The sequence below is a fragment of the Geotrypetes seraphini genome, chromosome 2, assembly GCF_902459505.1.
Source record: "Geotrypetes seraphini chromosome 2, aGeoSer1.1, whole genome shotgun sequence".
Lineage (NCBI taxonomy): Eukaryota > Metazoa > Chordata > Amphibia > Gymnophiona > Dermophiidae > Geotrypetes > Geotrypetes seraphini.
Genome location: NC_047085.1, coordinates 320,793,836 through 320,813,032, shown reverse-complemented (window position 1 = coordinate 320,813,032; position 19,197 = coordinate 320,793,836). Strand labels below are relative to the sequence as shown.

At 44.3% G+C, this 19,197-nt stretch overlaps 1 protein-coding gene across 18 annotated transcripts in view; it reads right to left on the bottom strand.

Annotated features, from left to right (window-relative positions):
• GADL1 (glutamate decarboxylase like 1) overlaps positions 1–19,197 on the bottom strand; it is a 426,028-nt gene that overhangs the window by 61,071 nt on the left and 345,760 nt on the right. For all 18 annotated transcript variants that reach the window (XM_033930116.1, XM_033930120.1, XM_033930121.1 and 15 more), the window contains 2 exons: positions 18,271–18,470; positions 2,004–2,055 (listed from right to left, as the gene is read on the bottom strand). In XM_033930116.1, coding sequence (XP_033786007.1) covers positions 2,004–2,055; positions 18,271–18,470 — 252 coding nt within the window. The remainder of the gene's footprint in view (positions 1–2,003; positions 2,056–18,270; positions 18,471–19,197) is intronic.

Sequence of the window (19,197 nt, the reverse complement as noted above, 5' to 3'; positions counted from 1 at the left end):
CACTATCTCCATTTTCAGCTTTCCCCCCTTTTCCTTTGTTACTGCAACCTGTAGCCAGAATCTTTCCACCCTCTCTCCACTCCGGCCCAGCCCAGTATGAAATATTTCCTTTTGTTTCTCTCCCCTCTCTCTTCTCCTCCCTCACCCACGAGTCCTGCATCTGGCCCTCTCCCTTCTACCTGCACCTGGCAACACCCCCCTGCTCCGCGGCTCTCTTAAGCAACTCGTCAGCAGCGGTGATCAAGACAAGCTGCCGACATCGAGGCCTTCCCTCTACGAGTCCCACCTTTGTGGAAAAAGGAAGTTGAAACAAGCGGGACTCGCAGAGGGTAGGCCCCGACGCCAGAAGCTTGTGTCGATCGTTGCTGCTGAGTTGCCGAAGAGAGCCGCAGGTAGAAGGGAGAGGGAGATAGGAAGGCTGTAGAAGCTCCGGAGCATGACACCGAACCCGGCCAGGATGATTTCTTTTTCAGGCTGCTGCTGCCGCTGCCATCCCCCACCCGAAATGACAAAAAACAGCCTAATGCCCGCGTCGGGAAATAGCCATGCTGAGCAGTGAGCTCAGCACGTACACAGATGAAAGCCTTGCTTGCTGATTGGTCCGGCGGCACGGTGGGGCGGGGCCGCCGGACCAATCAGCAAGCAAGGCTTTCATCTGTGTACGTGCTGAGCTCACTGCTCAACATGGCTATTTCCCGACGCGACGCCAGACTTGTAAGCTGCATGCTTGCATCGCCAGAATTTAGGTAGGTTGTTTTCATCCCCGTGGGAGTCCCGTGGGCAAGGGGGCGTCCCCGTGGGAGTCCCGTGGGTCAGGGGGGCATCCCCGTGGGAGTCCCGTGGGCCAGGGGGCGTCCCCGTGGGAGTCCCGTGGGCCAGGGGGGGAACCCGCGGGATCCCCGCGGGACCCGCGGGATCCCCGCGATCCCCGTTCCTGTGCAGACCTCTAGTCTGGACGCCTTTTCAAAACCCGGCACTTTATTCGGGTTTTGAAAAGCTTCCTTGAAATCTCGTTGGGCCGGAGAGCATCTGCGCATATGCGGATGTCTTCCTGCTCGTAGAGAGCAGGCAGCGGGAAGCGGCACTATGGTGGACTTCCTCCCTGCCCGACAAGATTAGAGGTAACTTTTCAAAACCCGGACAAAGTGCCGAGTTTTGAAAAGCCGCCGCCCCCCCCCCCCCCTTCCCCTGGACATAAGGAGGACATGTCCAGGGAAATTCGGACATCTGGTAACCCTACGCTGAGCCAGTGCTTCATCTGGTCCGGCAGGAGGAGGAGACTTGAGAGAGGGGAAAATACAACCACAGTGTTTTTTGGGAGGGGGGGAGGAAGGAGAGATACCAATTGCAGGGGTGGGAGGTGACACAAAAACAAAAGTAGGCCTAGGGTGCCACAGTCCCTTGAGCCGGCCCTGAAGACATAAGAGTAAAAGAGAACTATCGGGTAAAATACATAACTGCATAAAGTAAAATTTGACAATTTGGGATCCTTTTACATAGCAGCACTACACATTAATGGCGTACTGGATGGGAAGAAGCCCATTCAATTCCCTTGGGCTTCTTCTCATTCAGCACACACTAATGTAAAGGAGCCCTTTTTTGAAGGAGAAAACCTTAGCAAATGGCACTTTGCCTTTCAAAAGTGGTTCAATATTGCATATAATGCATACAATTTTCAATTTTAGCATATTAAAGCACCATCTTCAAAGTATTGCCTTCTTAATATATCTGAGAATCTAAAGGCAGCTCCTACAGCTGGTCCCGCTAAGATGTCAAAGGGCAGGCATTAAGACAGGGATCTCAAAGTCCCTCCTTGAGGGCCGCAATCCAGTTGGGTTTTCAGGATTGCGGCCCTCATTGAGGGACTTTGAGATCCCTGCATTAAGAGGACATCCACCATGTTGTAAATGAGGTAATTCCACTGCATTTCTTCTCTTTACATGTTTCTTTTAGGTAAAGAAAATTTCAGATAGTTATTACACTAATCTGCACATATCACCTACCTCCATTATCAGCTGGAATCCTTCTCTTTTCTTAATTTCAGCTACGAGGTACCTGTAAAGCAACACCAGACATTGCAAATATGCTTTTAGAGTGTAATACTGAACTGTAAATACCTATAATTCGGTTCATTTGAGAGTCACAGCAGCAGAACCTTGCTTCACTAGCAGTGACATGTAGTCAGGGCCTTCAGGGGATTCGCCCCGCCCCCTAAAGGTCCTGAGGGCACTGCTCTGAATTTGATTGTTCGAGAAGGCAACAGGCAGATGCTGCTCAGCCAATCAAATTCAGATCAGTGCTTTCAGGGCCTTTAGGGGTTTGGAGAATCGCCAGCCCAAGAGCCCTGCTTTTTTTTTTAGGGGGGGTTGCTTTTTGTTTGATACAGTTTGACTGGTTCAGCAGGATGCCTATTCATAGGTTTACCAGATTTTCTGTCTGGAACATCTAGATCCTAGACCCACCCCGCAGGCCCGCCCAATCCCACCCATCCCCAACCCATCACGCCCCAGTTCTGCTCCATCATGTCCGCATTAGAAGAGACAATAAATGAGCTCACAGGAGAAAAAAGCCTTTTAAGAGTGAGACAAACTTTCTGTTCTGAATTGACAGGATGTGAAATGATAACAGGGGACAGACAATCTTTCGAGTGATGTACTTCACAGACAGTTTAGGTCATTAGACAATGTATTAGAAGTAATAGATCACCTGAAGCAAACTGGTGAAGCTTATGAAGAGATTAAGGGCTAGATTCACTAAGCCCACGGATCCGATCCGTGGGCAATTCGAGGCCGGGCGACCGATTCAGAACATGCCTGCATGCAAAGCAGGCCGATCGGAGGCACGCCCCCCAACCAATCACACGGATCGCTGAAGAACGATCCAGGCGCATGTGTAGACCATCTACTTTGCCTGTAGATGGTCTGCGCATGCGTTTGCAGTCCATGCTTTTTTTTTTTTTTTTAAATTTTACTTTTTTACTCACGAGCCCGTGGTTTTAACCCGCAGGTTTAAAATGGGTTAAAACTCACGGGCTCACGCTGCAGGGAGGGGAGGCAGAGCAGGAGAGCATAGGGGCGGCAAAAGGCAGGAGAATCAGGGCTGAATCGGGGCTGAGCAGGGCGGCCAGTCAGTGTGCCAGAAGAAAGTTTAGTGAATCACGTCTTTCCTGCTTTGCATGCCGATCCCCCTCATTTGAATGCAAGGATCGGAATCAGATCGGTACATAGGTTAGTGAATCAGGTCAGAGGGAAATCAGGTCGCAAAGGGCTCACAAACCGATCGGTACACAATCAGTTTGCTTAGTGAATCTAGCCCTAAGGGAAGTTTTCATTTTACTGTTAACCCTCATTATTAAAAACTAGGTCTCACTGCATAAAAGGAGAGCTATGTTAAACTAGCACAAATCAGTGGTAAAATAGCTTTTGTCAGTGATTGTCAATGTTGACAACTGTGGGCTCCTTTTATTAAGTCACAGTAGAGGTCTTTACCATGGTCCAGCAAGGTAACTATTCTGACATTTATCTATGAGCGTTGGAGCAGTTATCTCGCCAGGCCGTGGTAGAAAAACTCAGCATATGTTCCTGTATACCTTGTAACCACTTTACTCACTGCTTCACTGTAAACCGTCTTGAACTGAATAGGTATGACGGGATATAAATAAAGCTATTATTATTATTATTAACTGGGAGGGAAAGCTCCTACCCTGTTAAATCCTGTGGCACAGGCAGTTAGTGCCAGGGCAATCTGGGTGTGGAAACTGAGTAGAGTCAGAACATATCTGTTTAGCAGTGATTTTCAATCCTCTAAGCTAAATGGCTATCATAAATTTATCTGAGCATTTAAACTGGGTCAGGGCAATGGAATTTGATACACCACCCTTTTGAGGTACAATCAGAGCAGTTTACAATTATTGCATGCTGGTACTTTCTCTGTCCCCAGTAGGCTCACAATCTAAGCTTTGCATTTGGGGTAATGGCTGGGTAAGTGACTTGCCCAGAGTTACAGGAGATACAATGGGAATCAAGGCCAATTCTCCAGTGTCTCAGCTCACTGCATGAACCACTAGCATACTCTTCCACTCCTTCACTAAAGATAGGTCTTTTCAGACAAATCTGATCAATTTCTTTGATTGAGTGACCAGAGAATTGGATTGAGGGAGTGTGCTAGATTTGATGTATTTAGATTTTAGCAAAGCCTTTGACAGTGTTCCATACAGGTGTCTAATAAATAAACTGGGTGCCCTCGGGATGTGTCCCAAAATGACGGGCTGGGTCAGCAACTAGTTGAGTGGAAGGCGACAGAGGTTAGTGGTCAATGGAGATCGCTCTGATGAAAGGGGTGTTATCAGTGGTGTACCTCAAGGTTCTGTTCTTGGACCTGCTCCTTTTAACATTTTTATAAACGCTATTGCTGAAGGGCTGTCGGGTAAGATTTGCCTCTTTGCAGATGATACCAAAACCTGCAATAGAGCAGACATCCTGGATAGTGTGAATAAGCTTGAAGAATGGTCTGACATTTGACAGCTAAAATTTAATGCATTTGGGCTGTAAAAACTCGAGGGAACAGTACAGTGTAGGGGATGAAGAACTTATGTGCATGACAGAAGAGCGGGACTTGGGTATGATTGTATGTGATGATCTTAAGGTGGCCAAACAGGTTGAAAGGGTGACGGCGAAAACTAGAAGGATGCTAGGATGCATAGAGAGAGGTATGGCCAGTAGGAAAAAGGAGGTATTGATGCCCCTGTATAAGACTCTGGTGGGACCTCATTTAGAATATTGTGTGCAATTCTGGATACTGCACCTTCAAAAAGATATAAAAAGGTTGGAGTCGATCCAGAGGAAAGCTACTAAAATGGTGTGTGATCTTCGTCATAAGGCATTTGGGGACAGACTTAAAGATCTCAATATGTATACTTTGGAGAAAAGGCGGGAGAGGGGAGATACGATAGAGACGTTTAAATTCCCACGTGGCGCAAATGTGCATGAGTCGAGTTTCTTTCATCTGAAAGGAAGCTCTGAAATGAGGGGACATAGGATGAAGTTAAGAAGTGATAGGCTTAGGAGTAATCTAAGGAAATACTTTTTTTACAGACAGGGTGGTAGATGCTCGGAGGAGACAAAGACTGTGTCTGAATTCAAGAAAGTGTGGGATAGACACATGGGATCTCTTAGAGCAGGGGTGTCAAAGTCCCTCCTCAAGGGCCGCAATCCAGTCAGGTTTTCAGGATTTCCCAAATGAATATGCATGAGATCTATTTGCATGCACTGCTTTCATTGTATGCTAATAGATCTCATGCATATTCATTGGGGAAATCCTGTAAACCCGACTGGATTGCGGCCCTCGAGGGACTTTGACACCCCTGTCTTAGAGAGAGGAAGAGATAATGAGTACAGTGGATGGGCAAACTGGATGAGCCATTTGGCCTTTATCTACCATCATGTTTCTCTATGTTTATGTTTCCACTTCAGACACCAGTCTGAACAACTTTCAGCGGCCACTTAAGACTCAGATATTCAATGTTAGTTCTTGGATTATGCCAAGCGTTAAATATTTGGGTCAAAATCTGCCTGTGGCAATTAGTACTTCTGCATACATTTGCAGTGAAATAGCTGCAGTAACATGGGAAGGACAAGGCAAATGAAAGGGTTAATGTTAATGTTATAGGGATTTGTCTGAAGTCTTACATTGTTTTAACTGCCAGACAGTGGAAGGTTACTGCTCTCAAGTTATGGGATCAGCAGACTAGGTTCAGAATTAAAATTTAATCCATATTCAGAACCATTGGAACATTGGCTGCATGTGTAGCATCAAAGTACCAGTAATCCCTGCTATATCAGGCAATAAACCAAAATAAAACGAACAAAAAAAAAAAGGAAAATAGGGTGGTACCTTTTTTTCTATTGAGTTACATTTTTTGACAAGCTTTGAAAAGCAGAACCTTCTTCCTCAGGTCAGGGATGAGCAAAATGTCAATATCAAAATATAGAAATGAAACATGAAAGCATTCTAATGACTGTCTCATGGAAGAGCTAGGGATGAGGGGTAAGGGGCAGCAGGGAAAAGAACAGGGAGAAATAAGGAGAGGTAGACGAGTAATTAGAAGGGGACAAAGCAGTATAATTTTATGATATGTAATGTGATAGGAAACCCAGATCCTTGTTAAGTCCTGTCAGGACACCCATCTAGTCAAAAAAAATGTATTAAGGTAGTCCAATAAAAGAAGCCATTACTTTATTTTCCTTTATTGTGATTTGTTTCTATTTATTATCTTTAAAGTGAACTAACATGGCAACCGCACCACTTTATCCAAGACGTAACTTATCAGGGAAAAGGCAGCACAGCTGATTGGGCACTTAAGAAACCAGACTTAGTTCCCAGTTAAAATGATGCATTAGTTGCGAAGAGGCCTGGCAGCCTGTATAAACTCGAGACAGAATGGAGGAGTATACCATCACTCCTAGCTATTTGTCTGTTAGTGGCAATTTTCTACTGAGAGAAGCCTGCTTCTTTCAGCTAATAGCGGCGGCCTCTCTGTGACAAACAAGATGGTGATTCCAATTGGATTAGGATCTACTGTATACCTTCCAGCTGACCCTAGCGAGCACGTACATTTATACCGATGCTACACTTTTGAAGTAAAGGCAATTGCCTTTTTAAGCCTATGGTGCTACTGCGAAATACACTCATTATTTCCAGGAAGTTTTAAAATGTATGATGCAACACATAAACGGAGCCACGGCATACAATAAAAGATGATCAAAAGTCTATGCCAAGCTATCATTTAGTTGACATTTAAGCAGTTTACGAATGGCAGCAAAGTCCCGTCGAGCTTTTAGAGTATGCTTATCTGGTATTATATACTGTAAGGCAGCGGCAAAGTACTCTGAAAATAAATGTGCACCCTTGGGAATGGCAAACATTAATGGTAACAGCATCTTGGCTCCAGTTACTGGATTCTTAACTACTAAATCAAATGAAGCACTACGTCACAAGAACTGCGTTTTGTATGTTAAACCAATTCCTAAAAGATAATGCAGAATGGACTACAGATGTTTCTGATCAATACCTTTAGAAAAACAAACTTCACTGCATAAGGTCTTAACATGTTATCATCAGAAATTGAAACTCTACCTCTAAATACACACCTGTCTTCCAGCACTGTAACATTTCCTGTTGAATATATAGGTTTACCTGCCTGAATATCTTATGTCGTCAATCTACTAAAGAACATTTCAGCCAGATTAATTGACTGGTATTCATGCATCACTAACCATGCAGTCTGCTGACAGGTCTAAACTAGATGAATAAATTATCTATTTATGGGGAGCTCTTTAAAATATGCACCAAGGACCTGATTCTGTAAAGGAGGCCTGGACTCAGCAGCCGCCTAAGCAGCTTTTGAGAATCACATACGGGAGTCCTGTACAAAATCGCCACCCCGATTCTCTAACCGGCATCCATATCACAGATGCAGTTTAGAGAATCGCATTGCCACTGAGTGGATCGCGGCAAGGTAATCTCCCTGCCACGATCAGCTGAGCAGCAGCAGCAGGGAAGTCGGCCAGCAGGAGGGATGCCCACTCCCTCCTTCCACCGCCCCCGAACCTCCCCACACACACACTGTCTGCAGCAGGAGGATGCCTAATCCCTCCTGCCGCAAACCCATAAACAATCCCTGGCAGGAGGGATGCCCACTCCCTCCTGCCGGCAACCCCCCAACATCCCCAGCAGAAGGGATGTCCACTCCTCCCTGCCACAAGCCCCTAAACAATCCACAGCAGGAATGATGCCCACTCCCTCCTGCCGGCACCTCCCCCAACAGGAGAGATGCCCGCTCTCTCCTGCTGGCACCCCTCTTAACCCCCATCCCACAAAGCCCACCTGGACCCCCCATACCTTTAACAGAAAGGACAGCTGAAGGGAATACCTACTCCCTCTGACCGGCAGGCTGCTTCTTCAGAATGGTGGGCCTTCCCCTTCCTGATGCATCTTGGGATGCACTGGGGAGGGGCATAAGGCCCTGATTGGTCCAGGTGCCTAAGTCCCCTTGGAGTCTTAGGCCTCTCCCAGTGCATCCCAGAATGCACTGGGAAGTAGGCCTAAGACTCCAGTTGGCCTAGGTGTGTGTATAGGGGGGGTTTAGGGGTGGCTGGGGAAGGGAGTGGACATCCCGCCTGTCGGGCGGCTTGTAGTGGGGCTTGGAGGTTCTCTGCCCAGCCGCTCAACTGATCATAGCAGGAAGATTTTCTTGTTGTGATTAGTTTAGCGGCTGTGTCTAATTGAAATGTAGGCTAGCATTTCAATGGCCTACATTTCAGGCGCCTATCGCAGCCCTGGGGAGACACCTAGGGCCATTTTAAGCTTGCCTATGGCCACATCTGGGCAAAACCGCTAGCGCACCTTAGTAAGCCCTTAGTTGAAATAAAATAAAAGGAGGGTAAAACTAGAACTAAGACAGATTAAGACTTATTAGAGATGAAAGGTGCTAGGGGATAGGGAAGTTTTAATTATAATGTGTAAATAAAAATAAAAAAGAGGGGTAGAGGGATAGGAAGTAACAAGAGGGAGACGGGGCTGTCGCTTCTTAAAAGCTTCCCCCCCCCCCCCTTTATTGATACGCATCTTTAAAAAGAAATGTTTTAAGATTTGTATTAAATTTATTTAGGGAATTTTCATTGCGGAGATAAAGTGGCATTGCATTCCAAAGGGAAGGTGCGACTACAGAAAAAATTTTCTTATGTACTACTTCTAACTTTCTTCTTTGTTTCCCTCATTTTTCTGCCTCAGGTATTTCATATCAATACAATACTCTGCTACTTCTTCTCGTTGGCTGGCCTAAAATTCTTCAGCACCACAGTGATGATCTCTTCCTCCTGCTCCCTGCCTTTAAAACTCAGAAAGAGATCCTAAATCCTAACTAGAGATGAGTACACTCTCTACTTGGGCACTAGGTTCACTTTCCCTAACTAGCTATCCCAAAATAAAGTGTAATAATTGGTGGTCTCCAATCTGAATCTACTCAGGGATAATGTTTTTCACACACTCCCGCATGTTCCACATACACATTTCCCAAACAATGTCTTTTATTCATGTGCTCTGACATTTATTTAAAGAGCCTTTTTTATTCAAGACAACCCACACACTATTCAGATGTACAGCTCACATTTAACTAGCTTCAAAATCATCATACTTTACTAATCATTTCCTCACCTCACAGCACAAACTCAAAAATCTTTTATATAGGACACAGCCAAACAGCTCAACTCATACATCCATTTTCTCTCAGTCCTCCCTTCCAACTGTCTGTTCAGCAGCATTAGGATGCTTTCCCTGTACCCAAGCAACCACAAAGCATGCACCCGCCTGTAGCCTTTGTCCCTTCAGTCGCCATGAGCCAATGCGCTCTCTCTGTTATACAACTTCTTTCCTTATGCAACTTTCCTCTCTAACTGGTAGCTCAGTGCTGAGCCCACAGGCAAAAAAGAGTAACATTTAACTCTTTAGGTTACATTAATCAAAGCTAAACCTCTTAACTCCCACCTGCCTCAGCTTTGGTATGATTCAACATATCAAAGGCTGTGGAAATATCAAGCAATACTAGCAAACCAGATCCATGTCAGTCCAAGCAATGATGTATCTCTTCCAACAAAGCTACCAGAACTGTTTTGGCACTGTACCTTGGGCGAAAGCCCAACTGGCCCGGATCAAACATCCGATCTTCTTCCAGTCTGGCTATTGGACAGTTACATAAGACTCTACCATCTTCCCCAATAATGGCAAATTAGAGATTAGTCTGTATTACTCACCTCTGTTACTGGCAAAATAAGCAACTTCACACTAATGCCTGCTTAAGTGCACTAAGGAATTTCCCCAAAGCCAAAGATGTACAAATAATAGTTTACATTAGATGAGACACATTCAGATGGTGATGCTCCAATTATCCATGCAGAACATGGATCCACTGGACTCCCACCACTTGCTAAATTCTTCAATAACCTAGGACATTACTTCTCAGAGAGGCTTTAAAACTTTACTATCTCCCCATCACCACCACCATCACACACATATACACACATACCACCACCTCTCTTCTTTCAATCATGCTTCAGTTTCTCTTCCTTATCGAAGCCTCCTTCAATACCCAGATCATATCCACACAAAAAAGAATGCCAAATCCTGACCCGAGGTTGAGATACCTAATAAACTCAGTGAATCCTGACCCCCCCCCCCCCCTTAATTCTTTCACAATTCTCTAGCCATATTAGGAGCATATTCTAAAAACATTCAACATCAGGGGATCTTTCACTTGTTCATCTTCTAATGTGGTGTATATTATTCAATGCAAAGAGTGCAAAGAAGGATGCTACACTGGTGAAACAGGCCAAATACTGAAGACTAGGATCAACTTATACAGATGTTATTCATTGTTTATTGAAAGCTTCTATACTGCTACTAATGACTGGGGATTCAATTCAACGTGGTGTACATGAGCTTCCGTAAAGGTGTTACAATACAGAGTTAGCATTTTCTGATGGGTTTCAATGCAGACACAATTATACTATAATCAATCCTCCTACATATACTCCCGAGGCTGATCATTTTTAAACAACCCCCCTCCCCCAAAATAAAATATATATATATTTTTTGGAATTTTATTTATTTATTTATATAGCCTATCCTCCCCAGAGAGCTCAGAATGGGTTACAGTTTGACATTCACAGTGTTACAATATAACATTACATAGGTTTACAACCTCTCCAACCCCATTCTGGTGCTGTGGTTTATCATTGTAAAGTGAAGACAATTTAATACCACCAAGATACTGTCTGCATCAGATATTTCCTCCAAAGCCAGTAGCTGTGAGTTAAGAAAACTGTTGAAAAAGGTCACTATGAGGCCGGTGGAAATGTAAAAGACAGACAGCCTCTGACTAAGACTGGGGGAAATGTTGACTGTCCAGCAGTTTCAAGATTACCCCCAGAATGTTCCCTCCAAAGTAAGTGAGAGCCCTCAACCTTTATTCTTAAAATTGGGGGTGGTGCAGCAAAGTTGCAGCTTTAATCGCAGAGGCCAGGTAAAATCTGCAGGGCTCCCAGAGGACTCCTTAAAGAGAAATATCCACAAACATGATATGTATGGGAGAGTGGTAAGAAGGATGCCACTATTGAAGAAAAGTCATATAGGGCTAAATTCTATATACGAGTATGGTGCTGAAAAAATTTAGGTGTGGTCATTTGCACCAAGGAAAATGTGGTGCAAATGCCTGTGTCTAAATTTCCTAGTCAAATCAAGGTTCATTAAGGGGGCACTCAGGGTCACAGACTAAGCACAGCGCACAAACCACGTGCAACCTAATGTGAATAGTATGTGCTGGAGCAAGTCCCCTGGGACTTCAGGGGCGACAGACAGACCCATCTGAACCTTCGGGAGCAATATTGGATTTTTCAATTACAGTCTGTTTGCCCCAATGGTCTTGATGAAAGTGTAGAATGGAATACTATTATCTAGCTGCTTTTTGTTTTGTTTTGTTTTTTTCTGTGTCTTGTTTTTAATTCCTGCATGGTTTTTGAGGGTTTTCTGGGTCCTAGTGCGAATGGTGTTTGTGTTCTCGTGTGATTGGTTGTTGTATGCATGACGTTGCTTCCTCGTTCGCTTTTGAGCGCGAGTGCGGGACCGCTCGGGCACCCCGCCCTCCAGCCGACCCTAGCGTTTTGTTGCAGTCGGGTGTTTAGGTTCCTGAAGAAGGGCTCCGCCCCGAAACCAGCGCAGTTGAACCTGCTTGCCTGGCGTATTCTTCTTGCGTTTCAGCTATGCGATTTTTCATTTTGCAGATAAGTACACTATTTGTTGTTTTGTATTTTGCATTTTGATCTTTTGGTTGTATCTTTTTGGGGTTTCGGCTGGCAGGGTTCGTTTAGGGGTTGCTCAGGTTTCATTGGTTTACTCACCTGTTGATTTACTGGTTTGATTGGTGGATATTTTCACTTTGATTTTCAGCACACTCAGGGTGCTCAATGATGGTGTGAGGGTGGGGGTTCATTACCTCTACCTAAAAAGTGAAGTGTTGGAGCTGGACTCCTATCACTGGTGGTTCACACTGAGAGCACCCTTTATTTTGATACTATTCACATTAGGTTGCACATGGTTTGTGCGGTGTGCATAGTCTGTGACCCTGAGCGCCCCCTTAATGAACCTTGATTTGACTAGGTCTGCCTTTTTTTGTTGTTGCTAGTTTAGGTTTGTGGCAGTTTTTGGAGTGCATTTTTGTGTGTCTAAATTTCAGCACAGATTACCTTATTCTATAATTAAATGTGTAACTTAAAGTAATTCCACCAATCTTTTTTCCCTGGAGAAGAGAAGACTTAGAGGAGATATGATAGAGACTTACAAGATCATGAAGGGCATAGAGAGAGTAGAGAGGGACAGAATCTTCACACTTTCAAAAAATAAAAGAACAAGAGGGCATTCGGAAAAGTTGAAAGGGGACAGATTCAGAACGAATGCTAGGAAGTTCTTCTTTACCCAGCGTGTGGTGGACACCTGGAATGCGCTTCCAGAGGGCGTGATAGGGCAGAGTACGGTACTAGGGTTCAAGAGGGAATTGGACAACTTTCTGCTGGAAAAGGGAATAGAGGGGTATAGATAGAGGATTACTGCACAGGTCCTGGACCTGTTGGGCCGCCGCGTGAGCGGACTGCTGGGCACGATGGACCTCATGGTCTGACCCAGTAGAGGCATTTCTTATGTTCTTATGTTCTTATGCCCATGATCTGACTATAACCCGCCCATTTCCATGCCCCTTTATTTGCATGTGTAATTAATTCTAATTAGCACAAAAATTGCTTGCTAAAAAGCCAAATATTGGCACTAATTAGCTTATTCAATTAAATTGTGTCTGCAATTTTTAGCACTTTTAAATAGAATTTGGGGGATAATTATCATATTACTCTCATATAATTGTCTCATACAGTACTGTTATCCACTAAAATAAAACCCTTAGCACGCATGCACACTTTAAACTTGGTGGGTCCATGATCTGTGGCGCCGTGCCCGTGCATGCGCAGTGTCTGCCTCAGCTTATTTCCTGGCCCGATCTCTGATGCTGGCCTCAGCTGATTTCCTGCCCCGATCTCCGATGCCGATTCACTTCCTGCCTTCTTACTAGATGCCGCTGCCAGGACACCTCTTCTTCTCACCCCTGGACCAGCAGCGGCAGCAGCCACAGTTTCAACAAGCAGCCGCGGGCCATTTGCTAGGCCGGCCCACTTCAATAATGCGATCCAAGCTGGCCTAGCAAAAGACCCAAGGCTGCTCGACCTAGCAGATGCTGGACAAGGGGAGCAGGGAAGGGGTGCTGCTGGACAGGGGAGATAAAAGGAAGGGAGAACGGCTACTGCAGGACAGGGGGAGAAGGGAAGGGGTGCTGCTAGACAGGGGGGAGATAAAAGGAAGGGAGAAGGGGTGCTGCTGGACAGGGGGGAGTTAAAAGGAAGGGAGAAGGGCTACTTGATGGACTGGGGGAACAGAGAAGGGGTGCTGCTAGACAGGGGGAAGTTAAAAGGAAGGGAGAAGGGGGGCTGCTGGACAGGGGGGAGATAAAATGAAGGGAGAAGGGCTGCTGCTGGACAAGGGGAGCAGGGAAGGGGTGCTGCTGGACAGGGGGGAGGTAAAAGGAAGGGAGAAGGGCTACTGATGGACAGGGAGAGCAGGGAAGGGGTGCTTCTAGACAGGGGGAGGTAAAAGGAAGGGAGAAGTGCTACTGCTGGACAGGGGGTGCAGGGAAGGGGTGCTGCTGGACAAGGGGGAGGTAAAAGGAAGGGAGAGAGACAGAAATAAAAGTAAAAGGAAGGGAGAAAGACAGAAATAAAGACAAACATAAAGAAAGAAAGGGGGCAGGGAGAGAGAAAGAGACAGACATACAGAGCATCGGAACATTTACCATGCCGGCTCACGCTAAAAATCTCTCGTGCAGCTTGATAAAAGAGGCCCTAAAATTGTAAGGTGAGTTAAATAACTGAATGCACATCTCATGAATGTCCTTGAGTTACCCAGGCAAATCCTAGACATGGCCAAACCGTAACTCCCTGCCAAGAGGAAAACTGCACCATCAGGCAGTGCAGCGTTGGAAAATGCTTATCTTAAAATGACTAATCACTCATAAATGTGGCGTCCACAAAGCACTGAATAAAGGGGCGTGCACAATTTGTTGGGATTCCCATTCTTAATTACTTTCTGAATTGTTGTATTGATTCAGACTGAACGTTGATCATCCACTGTGTAGATCAGTGAAACAAATTCCTACTTTAATACCTCAAACTTTAATCACTGTATACAGCAGAACATGAAATATGTACAAGCATTAAGGGCGCCTTTTACAAAGGTGTGCTAGCGTTTTTCGCGCACGTACCGGATTAGTGCGCGCTATAGCACGCGCTAACCAAAAAACTACCGCCTGCTCAAGAGAAGGCGGTAGCAGCTAGCGCACGCGGCATTTTAGCTTGTGCTATTCTGCGCATTAAGGCCCTAACGCACCTTTTGTAAAAGAAGCCCTAAGACTTATATGTAAAAGTACCAAACTGAATAAGCATTTTAAGGGCTCCTTTCACAAAGGTGCGTTAGGGCCTTAACGCGCGGAAGAGCGTGCGCGCTAGCCGCTACCGTCTCCTCTTGAGCAGGCGGTAGTTTTTCAGGTAGCGCACGCTAATCCGGTGTGTGCGCTACAAACGCTAGTGCACCTTTGTAAAAGGAGCCCTAAGTTTTGGAAACTGCCACACACTCTATCGGCAACATAATGAGGAACAATCTTTCAGCAACGTGTGAAAATTACTTAGCACAAAACTCAGAATATAGCAGAAGAGTTCATTAATTCATAACGTGAACGCCGAGTGTGCACGATACTAGTGTTTTTGTAGTAGATGTTGCTGTGGAGAATTTTGCGGAGGTAGAAGAGCCCTCGAAACTTAACTCCTGAAAAAGAAATAGCAGGGCTTTGCAGGCGGGCACTTACCACCCTGAATTAATTAACTCTTGTGCTATATTCTGAGTTTTGGCCCGTGCTAAGTAATTTTCACATGTTGCCGATAGAGTGTGTGTTGGTTTTCAAAACTTAGGGCTTCTTTTACGAAGCCGCGTTAGCGGTTTAACGTGCGTAATAGCGTGCACTACTTTGCCGGCCGCGCTAACCGCTACCTCCTCCTCCTGAGCAGGCGGTAGTTTTTCGGCTAGCGCGGGGGTTAGCGCGCGCTACAAAGGTGCGTGCGATAAAGCCGCTAACGCGGCTTCGTGAAAGGAGCCCTTAAAATGCTTATTCAGTTTGGCACTTTTACATATAAGTCTTAGGGCTCCTTTAACAAAGGTGCGTTAGGGCCTTAACGCGCAGAATAGTGCACGCTAAAATGCCGCGTGCGCTAGCTGCTACCGCCTTCTCTTGAGCAGGCGGTAGTTTTTTGGTTAGCGCGCGCTATAGCGCTATAGCCGGTACGTGCGTGAAAAACGCTAGCGCACCTTTGTAAAAGGCGCCCTTAATGCTTGTACATATTTCATGTTCTGCTGTATACAGTGATTAAAGTTTGAGGTATTAAAGTAGGAATTTGTTTCACTGATCTACACAGTGGATGATCAACGTTCAGTCTGAATCAATACAACAATTCAGAAAGTAATTAAGAATGGGAATCCCAACAAATTGTGCACGCCCCTTTATTCAGTGCTTTGTGGACGCCACATTTGTGAGTGATTCCCAACAGCAGCTGCAAGTCATTTTAAGATAAGCATTTTCCAACGCTGCACTGCCTGATGGTGCAGTTTTCCTCTTGGCAGGGAGTTACAGTTTGGCCATGTCTAGGATTTGCCTGGGTAACTCAAGGACATTCATGAGATGTGCACTCAGTTATTTAACTCAGTGGTTCTCAACCCTGTCCTGGACGACCACCATTCCAGTCGGGTTTTCAGGATAACTCTAATGAATATGCATGGGGCAGATTTGCATGCCTGTCACTTCCATTATATGCAAATCTCTCTCATGCATATTCATTAGGGCTAGCCTGATGGTCCTCCAGGACAGGATTGGGAACCACTGATTTAACCACAGCGCAGCAATCTTCACTCAACAGAATCAAAATATAGGATGGCAACAGGGCTCCGAGAGTCATTTACATCAATACAAAAATCCAGCGTAGATGTTTAGACTTGGCTTATATCATTGCCTCCTTTTCTCAAATGCAGCTTATTTATTTACTTCTGTATTATTTTTCAGAAATAAACACTAATAGACAGCACAGTTTATTTTTACTTATCGTTTTTAATGCAGTGTCTCTAGCATGCCCCGACGGGACCCGCTTCGCTCAGAAGGGCTTTCCCAAGGGTTCATAGAGGAGCTCTATTCCAGCGTCCTTCCTCGTTTGGGGCTAAAAAAAAAACTGCTCTAAATTTTAGGGCCCCTTTTATCAAGCTGCATGAGGAATTTTTAGCATGAGCTGGCACGGTAAATGTTCCAATGCTCATAGAATTCCTAGAAATGTTGGAGTACTTTGCTGGCTCACGTTAAAAACCTCTAGTGCAGCTTCATAAAAGTGTGTATATGTGTTTGGGGGGGATGTGTACAAAATTATTTTTAATGTATGATAACCTATAAATCAAACTGCTTTCAACTGTGTGTTAACAAGTTCTAGTGCTTGTTAAAAATGTTTTAAAACAAATGTGTGGTTTTTTAAATGCATTTTTATTACATTCTGGTATCTTATGTTTCAATATTTTTATACGCATATAATTTTTTTACTTTATGTTTATGTTCTTTTTAAGTTTATAGTGTCCCCTGATGAAGGCATCATTTGATGCCGAAACTTTGATTCTTGTTGGTATTTTTTATAATAAAGGTTACGTTTTGGTTGATTAGGACATCTCTCGTGCCTTTTCTTTTGCTTTGTTTCGTTTGTCTTCTACAAGGCAAGTACTCTCTGTTTGTTCTGCAGTAATTTAAGTCAGGTGGCGTTAGGGACCTTTAAGTTGTATTAAGGGGCAAATAGTGCAACTTATAGTCCCAACGTTGCTTGATGACTTCTCCCATTAATGTGTGTCTTGAAACATCTTTATTTTCCAAATAGTGGGTGAAATTTGCTTGTTGAAGTTTGGAACTGTATTGTATCTGGTTTTATTTCCATTGATAACAATTTTTAAAAAAACATACAGTGGAAGGTAAAGTCCTGCAAAAAATACTAGGACTTCTTGTAAACCTCTACGAGAAGGAGGAATGGAAAAGTAAGCCTAAATTGGCGGCAATCGATTCTTTCTGTTGGTCCCATTCTTTGATACATTTTTCAGGCTACCACTTGTTAATAGGGAGGACAACACTAGGCTATTATATTGAAATTATTCTCATAACCGTTTTGGAATGATATAGGTGCAGAGGTGTAGCCATGGAGGAGGGGCCTTGGGGTCTGGGCCCCCTCCAAACCTGCAGCACCCTCTTAAACAGCAGATGTGGATGCTGAAGCCCTGACAGCCAAACAAATGCAGTGCCCAACCTACAGCCTTCTGCCACCAAGGCTGAGACTTCTTGCACATGCTCAGTTTGTGCAGGAACTGAGCACTGGAGTTAGACCTGTAGGCATGTCACAGACTTCCACATTACAGAAGCAGTGCAGGGAGGTGGAGAGTAGTTTGGGCACTGCATTTCTTTGGCTGGTGTGACTTTGGCAGGCCCGCCAGTAAACAAATTTTTAATGTGTGCAGATGGAGGGGGGAGAGAGAAGGAATGCATTGCCACCCCAGTCCACCGCTGGGTCCCGTCCCCCCCAGCCCCCAAACTGAAGGGTTGGCTATGCTCCTGAGTTAGAAACAAATAAAAATGATGCAGTTCTTTATGTGGTGCACAATATTTCTTTTCTTGATGAGCACCTAGCACATTTTTAAAAACTGCTGCCCCTTTATTGTAATTTAGATTTTATAATCAGATTAAATATAATGAAATATATGGTTTATGGTTTATTTATCTTAATATACCACCTTTCACCAAGTATGAAACGGCAGTTTACAATTTGTAAACTCACTAGATCAAACATGCAACAAAAAAACCACTTGTCTGTCCTTTTGATTTGCAACAATTGAAAAGTTTGTAAAATAAAATTTTAATAAAAATAAATTTCAAATATAATTTCAAATATAACTTCAAAAACAGCAGGCTTTCCAACAGCTAATGTTTGCCATACAGTTCTCACTGTAACTGCAATCAATAAAGTGTCAAGCAGAGAGTATTACCATGAAGTAATCTACCTGGATAATGCAAGGGCTTGGTCAACTCTTTCTTCTAAGCCTCTGGTCCCTAGTGCTTTCCACATCAGCCAAAATTTGAAGGCATCAGCCCGCCTGCTGCACTGGATAGACTTGTCGCCTGTATCATATCTGACATCATAACACCTGTCTTGCTGAAATAGGTATTTAGCCCCAGCAGAGTGACATCTTTTCAGCAGATCCTGGTAGGAAAAAACAACAACCTTATAATGGGGTTTTTTTTCTGCATAGGCCTTTCATGCCTTCTATAACTTTGTACAAAAAATATTCACAGAATCCAGTGAAGAATTCACCTAATAGATGAGTTCTTAATGAGGTCCGAAAGGGGTATCAGACAGCCCAACAAACAGATATGTTAGAAAAGAAATACTCTTCATTTGCCCCACGGTACCTCCTCCTCCGTATTAATTCTACTTTTTCTGCTTTTTTTTCTTTTATACTTTTTATCAATAATTACTATCGCTTGTAGTCATTTCTAGTGTTCAAGTCTTATTATTTCATACAGTTATTCATGGATCTCAATTCTGAGTACTTAGCTTTCAGCCTTGAAAGACATTCCCCTGAACGCCAACGCGTTTCGAATTCTTTGTCAAGGCGACATGGGGAAAGCTGAAATCCAAGAAACAGCATAATTAGCACTATAAATTTTAACATTGTACATATTTAACTGCGGAAAGCTAAACCCTCCCACTACTTAAACAATAACGCTTACCTATTGTTGTGAACATACATAACATACTGCCGCACAACTTATCAAAGGACAAGCCGCGGCATTCTGACTCTGGAATTTAAACCCCCACCCTAAATGACGTCATATCCGGAAGGGGGAACCTCATCCATTCTAACCTACAGAAAAGCTTACAAAGACCAACATTCATTTAAAGGTCCGCTTGCGCTAACCAATCCGAT